The 10,684-nt window shown below is 31.6% G+C and overlaps 1 protein-coding gene across 4 annotated transcripts; it reads left to right on the top strand.

Moving 5' to 3' along the window:
* Positions 1–4,631: 4,631 nt before the first annotated feature.
* LOC25484055 (protein REVEILLE 8) lies at positions 4,632–10,684 on the top strand. 4 transcript variants are annotated; one of them, XM_024778714.2, is made up of 9 exons: positions 4,632–5,054; positions 5,149–5,206; positions 5,326–5,449; positions 5,980–6,120; positions 6,255–6,371; positions 6,745–6,854; positions 8,349–8,408; positions 10,072–10,186; positions 10,268–10,684. In XM_024778714.2, exons 1-8 carry the CDS (start codon positions 4,864–4,866, stop codon positions 10,162–10,164), a joined length of 894 nt encoding a protein of 297 aa, XP_024634482.1. In that variant the 5' UTR covers positions 4,632–4,863; the 3' UTR covers positions 10,165–10,186; positions 10,268–10,684. The 4 variants fall into 4 exon arrangements, with proteins under 4 accessions (XP_024634482.1, XP_039683609.1, XP_024634476.1 ...); XM_024778708.2 differs by having other exon boundaries at positions 4,634–5,054; positions 10,069–10,186; XM_024778716.2 differs by having other exon boundaries at positions 4,635–5,058; positions 10,069–10,186.

The raw sequence follows: 10,684 nt of genomic DNA, 5'->3' as shown, positions 1-10,684 counted from the left end.
TTGCACTTTTTACATGGCCATCCGTCCTTAGTTACATCTTATTAATTGTATTTTTAAATCTTTTTTACTTGCATCGTTTACTTCTAACTTCTACTTTTACTTGTTGAAAATTTAAATTATTATCTTTATTACTTGAATAATTAAACTTAAGATTTGAAAATATTTAAACCTTAGCAACATCAATTTTTGTGAGATCGATACTCTACTCTCTTTGTGATTTTATACATGTTCCATTTATATAATATGAAATATGTCAATATTATGAATCCCAATGGTTTTTTTTTACACAAGAATCCCAATATTTTTAAAAACCGTGTTATGAAGGTTTGCCACAATTGGGATTACGTAAACTAAAATTTCAAGTTGTATTCAGATACTATATGCCGAACTAATAAAACAAATTATTAAAAAAAAAAAAAAGTGATTTATTGAGAAAATTGTTTGCCTTCTGAGTTGCTATAGGTAAAATGGGAAGAAAAAAAGAGCGTGCGAGAAACATTGAAGGGTGGGATAAGAAATTCTCAGTAAGTATATATTATAGTGTTTTCTTCATGATATTCAGTGGCATTAATATAACCCAATAAGTATTCCTTTGCTTTTGTCGAATGTGTTGGGGAAAACTGCTACCTACACCCCATTCTTTTATAAACGACCATTTTCAAAAAACAAATTTCTTTTCAAAAATGAAAATTTTATCACTTTCCAAAAACTAATTTTTAAAACTAACAAAAGAAAATGATCAAACAATAAGTATTACTTTCTATGTTTCTTAATATATTCACTCATATTAGAAAAATTGTATAAATAAAAGAGAGCAAACAATATTTTTAATATATTCTATTAACAAGTATACGTGTATTCTTCATCATCATAGATGCAAAATATAATATTTGAATTTGGAGTAGTTTATGTAATATTAATTAAATCTCTTCATACATATTGATATCATTTAGTGATATAAAATGTAAACTTGAAAATCCAATGATTTATGGGATACTTGGACAACAATTATGATTTACAAAGATAGTAGTAATCTAACCTTTTGCGTTTTTTAGTTGGAGAAGAATTGAGATCTAGCAATACAACCTCATTAACTATTGTTAGTAATGGCCCTAAACACAATCAGGATAGGGGGGTACCGATTTGTTTTCAATGTGATCTTCAATTCTGAAACTTTTCTCTGATCAACAATCATCATCGATGGTAGCCCATCACTTATTCTCCATTTTGTAACATTTCTTGTAATTATTCAGCCACTAAACAATCATGGTTGATGTCATTTTATTTTCTAGGAGTTACACTATGTTTAAATCAGAATCAAATGTCATTCCTATATAAGGGGGCGTCTAACTCACATAAGAAATAAAGAATTTTGCTAAATTTTTACACTTTGTGTAATATGAGAGTATTTTTTCTTGGGTTCTAGTTTGGACTATTATATAATCTTATCAAGAAACTACGTTTTCTTTGGCGATCACACACTGAACAATCATCTTTCTTGGATTGGAAATTTAAGTGTCTCCATTTTCTTTCTTTTTCAATCATTCTTAGGTTTATGAGTTATAGGTTTTCAAATTTGCCTTATCATAATATCACACAAAATTCCACATCTTTCCATCAAAGAATAAGTCCATTAAATCATTTTATCAAACATGAAATTGAAAGAAACTCAAAGAAATGTCCAGGTGCCTAATATTGTTGTTCATCATACTTACAATAATATGTATTTTTAAGTGCCTAATCAATCTTTTCTTTTTTCTTTTTATTTCTAATAAGGATATGACACTGATGTTTATTCTCATGTACATACACACACACACACATATATATATATATATATATATATATATATATATATATATACACATATGAACATAGGAAAAAACCGTTACTTCCAGTTGACTCTAACAATATCTCTAAATTAAAGTACAAATAATTCACATAAACTACTTTCCTAAGTTACAGATATGCCATTAAATAGAGGAAATATCCTAGCATATAATACGGTTGACTTTAGGGGGTGTATTGGATCATGATTCTAAGGGATTTTAAAAGACTTTTTTATCATGAAAAAGTCTTGTGGTATTCAATCAAGACTCTTTCTAATTTAAAAAAAGTCTTGTGTTATTCAATCAAGATTATTTGTCATTTAAAAAAAGTCTTGTGGTATTCAATCAAGACTCTTAATCACTTAAAAACAGTCTTGTGGTATTCAAAATCATTCAAATTTCGAAGATTGTTTAATAAATCAGATTTTGATGGATTTTGTGGGATTTTCTAGGGAAATTTTAACATGAAAAAGTCTTTTATAAAAACATGAGATTTCTTAGGATTGTTTTTTTCTTTTAAGATTTTACTATCTTTCCCTCTCTCTCTCTCCTCCCTTCTCTCTTACTCTCTCTTTTCCTCTCCTCTCTCTCCCCTTCCTTCTCTCTCTATCTCTCTAGCTCTCCCATAAAAAAACTCTCTCTCTCTCTAGCTCTCCCGTAAAAAACCTCTCTCTCTGATTCCTTCTCTCTCTCTCTTTAGCTCTCCCGTAAAAAATAAAATAAAATAAATAAAAGAGTTTTTATTGAGATTTTGTGAAAGAGAATGTGTTATGATATTTTTTTTAAATTATTTCTTAAAATTCATAAAATCTGTTGAAATCTCTTGAAATCAATAAAATCATTTCAAATCCTTTAAAATCTTATAAATTAAATCCATTGAAATCCTTAATAGTCTTTTAAAATCATCAAAGTCATCAAAATCTTACAAAGTCTTTTAAAATCCTCAAGACTTTTTTAAACAAAAATTGTCCTTTGAAATATTAATCCAATACACCCCCTTAAGAGATACATTTTTCTTTATGTTTGTGCATTTAGATATGAGTTTTCCAATCCATTTTGGTTTGTTTGAAAAAGTCCAGTGACTCATGTTTTGACTATGCTAGATTATGCCGCCGCGAACTCGATATCATGTTGTCACATTGCGTCCTTGATCTATGATTCTTGCAGATCTGTTGAAATATACAATTTTCTTGCCTTTGGTTTGTTGCCACATCGTTAGCGGCATGGGGTGGTTGGTAAGGTGATGTTATTTCCTGCTTTGAACTTGTGGCCGTCATTGTACTCAAATCTAAAATTTTGTTTAGTTATTTTTGTACTTGTTAATCAATTTGAAGGTACATTATACTACAAATGTAGTTTGGTTTAAGTATTAGTACAATTCGTATTGAAATAATATATTAGAAAGAGAAAGGATCCGTTAACTCCATAGTTAGTAAGTGTAAAAACTTTATCCCCGAGAGATTTACTTCTTAACTTGCAATAGAAGCATTTTTTAGATTTCTAAGGGATCTGAGCAATTGGATAAGTCTCTAGAGCATGAGCCAATGATATAAGTGGATAATCATGGAGTTACATGTGTATAATGGTGTGGAGATTAGCAAAGAACAAAATTTAGATACAATTTCTTAGGAGTTTTTTGTATGGTTCTTAACTAAAAATATAAATTAAATTTTTAATTAAAGACCTAAAGAATTGTACTAATTTTTTTTTCTTCCAAAAAGGTAACAGAAATGACAACAGCATGTTATCCAACAAGAAGTCGAGGACCACAAAAACCAGAAACAAAGGTAAAGAAAGCAACGTTAAATGAATGAGAGCCGCAAGATCCCTGTTGTTCCATAACAAAACTTGTGGCTTGGAACAATCGCCAAATCCACGTGGAATGGAACCCACTTAGAAAACAACTCTTAGATTAACACGCGGCAGCTTCATAAAATTTAAGTGTATCAAATATTATTTAGTCAAACCATTTTATTTCTTTATTTATTTATTCAATTTCAACTTAAAAATTTTATAAGTACACAAATTACACAATAAAGGCTATTCTTCACCATTTTATTATAAGTACATTCTTTAACAATTTTGTGTATATCAGTAAAAAAAAAAAAATTTAAAATAATTATTGAGTATAGATATTCTTCCCTATATTTTAAAATAACCGAGTTATTTGCAAACAACATTTATCCTAAAATAAATGATTAATTTTATTTTCTAAGACAATATTAATTACCTTTTTTCTTAATTACAACTTTAATTAATATTTTTTTCATCAATCTCAATTTAATATATCTTATTTTGCATTTATGATAACGAAGACTATATCAATACTTAACAAATCACAAAAATTCATTTTTCTCGCTCTTTCCATTATATATATTTTTTATTAATATGTGTGTTGTGACATATGGAGAGAATATAAGTTATCTTTTAATTTAAATTTTGGCTAAATAATGACACAAAAGATAAGAAGTTAAAGATTCTTATTGAAAGTAGAAAAATATAATTTAACATCTAATCTAATCTAATTATTAATATTGCCAGTGTCTTTTTCTTTTAAAAACATTTTACTAGTTGGTCAACAAACAAGGCTGGCTTACCTAACACTACATCTAACATAACTCAATTTGAATTTTCAATATAAAAAAAAAAAAAAAAGAATTGGTGATATGAATTATCCAAATTTGAAAAGGCAACCAATAAATTTGCAATATTAATATTTATTTAATTTAATATATTGTTGTAATATGAGTGGTGGTAATTAGAAGCGGGAAGTATGCATGTGGTGTATGAAATGTGAGGACAGTATTATTCGCACAACACAATTTGGTGATTCTGATGAATGATGGGACCGTGCAAAAGCATAGTATGAAATGAATGAATGAATCTAATTGAATTATATGAAATGTTCGGATCAGTGTAAAAAGTTGACAACTTGTGTTGTGTTTGGGACAGTTGGAACCTCCATCACTAGTTATCTATCACTGCACATGTGCCATACCCAATTAACTATTTCCCTTTCTTGTAAGTTTCTATTATGTTCTCTGTGGCAGAAGAAAACCAAACCATGAACTCTAATTCTAACTCAATGGCAGCACCAACAACAACTACAACAACTAGTGGTGGAGATGCTTCTGGTAAGAAGGTTAGAAAACCATACACAATTACTAAGTCAAGAGAAAGCTGGTCTGATGAAGAACATGACAAGTTTCTTGAAGCTCTTCAATTGTTTGTCTCTCCATCTATCTCTCATCTCATATCATGTTTTTCATTTTTTTAATATTCAACAAGTACTCATCAATACATGTTCTACTTTCTTCAGGTTTGATAGAGATTGGAAGAAGATTGAAGATTTTGTAGGCTCTAAAACAGTTATTCAGGTTAATTAGTAAGCCATGTCTTTATCTTCTTTTTTTAGTTAATATCTATATTACTATTATTCTATTCACTAATTATAATAACTTATCTTTTGCTCATAAAAAACTATAACTTATTTCAGATTCGAAGTCATGCCCAAAAATACTTCTTAAAGGTTCAAAAGAATGGAACACTAGCTCATGTCCCTCCTCCTCGTCCAAAGCGCAAAGCTATTCATCCTTATCCACAAAAAGCAACAAAAAATGGTTTGTTTTTTTTCCCTCTTTTTTTTTTTACTTGAAATAGATCTGTGTTATTTTGACAGAAAATGAAACAAATGATTAACATGGTTCAAATACATGGTTAATTATATTTAGTAGATGAACAATAGATAAAACAAGGTGTTGCATCTCATTTATCATTTGTACTAATACATTTAACCACGATTTTCGATGTGTATTTGAAAACAAATTGTGGCTAATGAATATCATGCATATTTAGACACCTGGAAATTCATGTATATTTGCATACAATTTGAGTGATTAAGGGATATTATATATATTTGACGTTGAACACTTGAAAATTGTGGCTAAGTACATGGTTAATGAGTTGTGATATTTTGTTATATTCATTAATCATTTACCAAACGTAATTAATCGTCTACTTAAACTGGGTTAATCATCCAAATTGCCGTCGAAATTTGTTGTCCTGTTAAGTTTGTTCAAAACATCGGAAATCTTATAGCACCAGATTTCATGCATCCTTAATAATTGCTACTTTTTGTGTCACTTACCAGTTTTGGTGCCACTACCAGCATCCATTGCTTTTGGCTCTTCCGTAAATACCCTTCTACCTGCAGGGTATGTCACGTGGGATGAAACGTCCATGCTGATGAATACTTGTCAGGATGAACTCAACAGTCTTCACGGAAATGAAGGTATGCATAATGTTATGCATTCTTCTCTTTAGTATTGTTTGAATTTTGATTCCAATGGTCAATAGTCTAGATTGTCTAGCTAAACTTAAAGGAACTTGCCACTACTTATTATGTTATATGATGTACTGATTCAGCTGACATTGGATCAAAGGGGATCAGCAACAGCGGTCTTAGTGGTGTTGAAGATACTAATACAAGGCTACCTACTTCTCAAATACCAACGCAAGGGACACAAAATCCCGTGATTCATGGTAATCGTCTGCGACATGTCCACTTATTTTAAGTTGTTAAACAATACTCAGCCTCACATATAGAAAGTTTTTTTGCATAGTGTCATATATTATAAACTATTGAGTTTATTGAAATCCTTGAGGTGCCAAATGATCTTGTGATTCATAATAATCTTCTGCAACAAATTCATAAATTTTAAGTTGTGAAACAATACTAGGCCCACATATAGAAAGTTGCATGCATAGGATCATATTGTATATAAATATTACCGAGTTTATTGAAATCCTTGAGGTGGCAAATGATCTTGTGATATGTTGATTTTTGTTTTTAATTCATTTTTCAGAATGAATTAGTGACCACTGTTTTGTCTGTCATTTTGTCGATATTTAACAGGTTTGCCGGACTTTGCTGAAGTTTACGGTTTCATTGGAAGTGTTTTTGATCCGGATACAAACGGCCATGTGCAGAAGCTGAAGGAAATGGACCCTATAAATTTTGAAACTGTGAGTTGATTACTTGAATGCAATTTATTATCATATACAGAAATAACTGCAAAGATGAAACTTAGCTATATGATCAAATAGGTGTTGATTCATTTGATAAAAAATCAACATTATGAGACAAAACAAGAACCTACATGATGAATGATGAACTCATAATTATTAAAATCGTACTTCCTCTGAACACAGAACTAGGAAAGTTTATGAGGCCATTTTGAGGAGGAGAACTTGAAGTGGTATAATCTATCTATTTGAACTTTATTCTTTGATACGTGTGGATCCTTTTCGTACCAAATAAACCATTTTTTAAGGAAAGAAGTCTTAAAATACAAGAGTTTCCAAGGAAAGAAGAGAACTTATGATAACCTTTTTGAATGATTGAGTCAGTCAAAACATGATTTGAAATTAAGGAGAAAAAAAGAAGAGGACTTTATCATATCAAAGTGGACAGAGTAAAAATCCTCTAAAACCATTTTGAATGTCATGTGTTTTCTTTCTGCTTATTCGAGTTTAGATTAACATAGAGAACCATTTTCTGAAATCTGTCAGTCTTGAATGTTCTTTAACATTATCAAGCATGTTAATAGCTTAACATTGAATTATAAGGCAGAATGGATGTTTCTCCATTCCTTTTAGCCTGTGATAACTTGCCTCAGTAAGGGTTTGGATATGATTAATTTATACTAGTGTGTTGGAGCAAGATAAGACGAGATCATATATGCTACTCAATATGTCATGGGAAGGACCTGTCTTTGGTATAGGCCAATATTAGAGGTTAATTTGATAGGGGGCATCAAATTTGTTAGCAGAATTGATCAAATTTTAGACCTCCTTCATAATACTCCTTAGGTTTCAGCATCCCTACTCGAACCACTGGACTACACCATGGGAAACACAAACACCTGTTAATTTTACTCCACTCGGAAGTTTTGTCTAAAGTTTATTAAAGGTATGTATTTACACTAAAGGATGGCTAACTATTAGGCAACTTACTGGACAAACTATTTGGCCAAATTGACTCTTTCAAAAAAATTGGGGAAGGGAAAATTATTATTAACTAATGTGGCACTAATGACCATTTTACAACTGCACCTTAGGGGATTTGAACATCATTACCAATATAATGATTTTCAATCTATAGCGCTCAATCTTGTCATCATTTCTTTATATTTTATAACTTCTGATATATGCTTGAAATGCCATCTGTACATGAATCAAGAAAGTATGAGACACTATTTTCAATATTAAGAGGCTCAAAACAACATACCATTTTCCCAAAACTGTCTTCACAAAGGGAGTACTTCCAGTTTATTCACCCATACGATGGCCCTCTTCTTCTGCATCTCATATTCACTTACCTCCCCTCTTTTATGCATTAACTAGGAAACCAAAGTGAGGCAAAAAATGACTAATGAGTAAATAAACTTCTTTTGTACAAATACAAACTGTTTTTGTAATTCTTAGTTTACTGACTGTATATTTGGTGTTCTTGTGCAGGTTTTGTTGTTAATGAGAAACCTCACTGTCAACTTGTCTAGCCCTAATTTTGATCCCATTGTAAGTTTCAATATCAATCTCAGTAAAGACTATATAGTTTTGTAACATATTGGCCTAGAAAGTTTTTTATTCAATGAAATGTAATTGTATTCCTTCCAAGTATCATTCTGGTTTCTAGGCATGCATTGTTCTGTTTGATCTGCACAAATTTTGATCCCATTGCAAGTCTTCCCATAGTCACTATATTTCTGAATAAATTAAATAAGAGGAGTGTTTAATCCCTTGACTATGGCTCTGAATCCAAATCTCTCTGGTTCATGCACAATTTTTTGTCATGATATCTACAATACATGTTTTAATAGGTTAAAATATTGACTAGCTTATCACCGTAGACAAGCCCAAAATGGGACTGATTCAAAGGAGGCTATGCTGCCCCATCCTTCTCCTCCTCCCTACACATTGTTTAATGTCTAATTACATGTAATAGGATTTCCAAGTCCAGAATACATGTTCCTGCATTAATTTGTGACTTGCTCCTTATTGCTTTTTTTTACCTCAAGCCCCCAATTACTTGAAAAACTAAAATAGTTTTTATTGAGACTAAACAACTTATAAACATTATACACAAGAACCTGAGTTTGAATCCAGTTGCCGAGGGGAGGACCTCATTGGTAGGTAATATGTAGGTACCTCTACAAGTTCTCTCTGACGTTTGAGGCATTCTCCGATCCTAGTAACCCTGGGACTCAACTCGCAAAAAATTTAATTTATTAAAAAAATACAAATTAAGAGCATATGCTCAAATTTCATAAAATTGTTATGCATTTATTTTTAGATTAAAAACTGTATTTAATATCTTACCTTTTGTAATAGACCAACACTTATTCTTATTTTTTGGATCAGTCCCTAATTCGAAATAAGCTGAAAATGTTAGCAGTCAACGCTTAGTGGATTTAGTCCCATTCTTGAGAATTAGGGCTAATCTGAGCTGGTTTTGTGATGGGATAATCATGGGCATCAGACACAGTAGGTAACCTAGAAGGCCTAATTTGAAAGGCCCGACGACGAGGATGAAGATCAGCTCGTTTTTTTGTTTTGTGCCGCCAATGTAATGAATTGGCTCCCAAAGTATGCTGTAGCCGATTTACAGCATCAACATCCAACGCCAATTTGCCTCCAACTCCAAAAACCATCGAAATCTATGACCACAGAAGAAATCAACGGAGAAGAAGGGAGGGAAGGAGGCTGAGATTGCCAAGACCTTGATTACAATTAGGCGCAAGCGCTCACGAAAAGGAGATCTTCGTCCTCGTCGTCGCGCCTTTCAAATTCGGCCTTCTAGGTTATCTACTGTGTCTGATGCCCATGATTCTCCCATCACACAACCAGCTCAGATTAGCTGTAATTCTCAAGACAACCGACCAGGTCAGATTAGCTCTAATTCTCAAGAATGGGGACTAAATCCACCTAGTGTTGGCTGCTAACAGAAAAGAATCCCTTCCACTAGGGTCCAAGAAACTTTCTTAACAGGAAAGCAATGAAGAGCGAATGACTATATCATCTAGTCATCTGCTTCAATCTCAGACTAAGGCAGAATATAGAGTTAGTGATGCTTAATCATCGTAAAGAAGTTCTTATGAATGAGCTGCAGTGAAAATTTTGTGTAATTTATCCTTGAATATTAAATATGATTAGTTTATCTTTTTGCTTTGTTGTTCAGAAGAAGGCGATGTCAACATATGATGAGAATAACGATGCAGTAGGAGTTACTGATGATAAGAAGCAGACAAATGATGAATCATGTCAAACCACTTGACCACTGGCAATTTGTTGACTTGGTGTGTGTTTTTCTTCTCAAATTTTGTAGTGGTTTTATTTTGCTTTCATACTTTGTTTTTATTGTAATAACACTTCTACAGTTAGATTGGTCAAACATGGATGGAAGACTGAGGTTTTTCTTAACCAGAAGTTAGGCATGGGAGTGTCTTGCACTCAGCTGTAAAGTGTAAAGCCAGTGAATGTAACTGTTGTCATTTGTAACCACAGCAAGAATAGTCATAGTGTATGTTAGAAAGCTGAAGAGTACAACATATTTTTCAACTTATAGATAAATGTTAATAAGTTAGTGGTTATGTTGATTTTCAAGGTTCAAACTTTGGATATACTGCTTAAAATTTGTTCAGCAACTCATAGTTCACCAACCGAGTTACCGACTTTGAACCATAGCTATTGTTATATTGCTCTGATTTGGTAGATGAATTAGACATATGCTTAGTAGAGACATAGATTTATGTTATGGCATAATGTTAATGGTCTGTATCAAAAAATTAGGAAAA

Source organism: Medicago truncatula, chromosome 1, assembly GCF_003473485.1.
Source record: "Medicago truncatula cultivar Jemalong A17 chromosome 1, MtrunA17r5.0-ANR, whole genome shotgun sequence".
Classification (NCBI taxonomy): Eukaryota; Viridiplantae; Streptophyta; class Magnoliopsida; order Fabales; family Fabaceae; genus Medicago; species Medicago truncatula.
Note: the sequence above shows the minus strand (reverse complement) of the source record. Positions and strands in the feature narration are given on the sequence as shown.

Coding starts and splice junctions, on each gene's coding strand:
- LOC25484055 (XM_024778708.2), top strand. CDS start 4,864: ATGTTCTCTGTGGCAGAAGAAAACCAAACCATGAACTCTAATTCTAAC. Junction 5,450..5,979: donor ACAAAAAGCAACAAAAAATG/GTTTGTTTTTTT, acceptor GTCACTTACCAG/TTTTGGTGCCACTACCAGCA. Junction 8,409..10,068: donor GCCCTAATTTTGATCCCATT/GTAAGTTTCAAT, acceptor TTTGTTGTTCAG/AAGAAGGCGATGTCAACATA.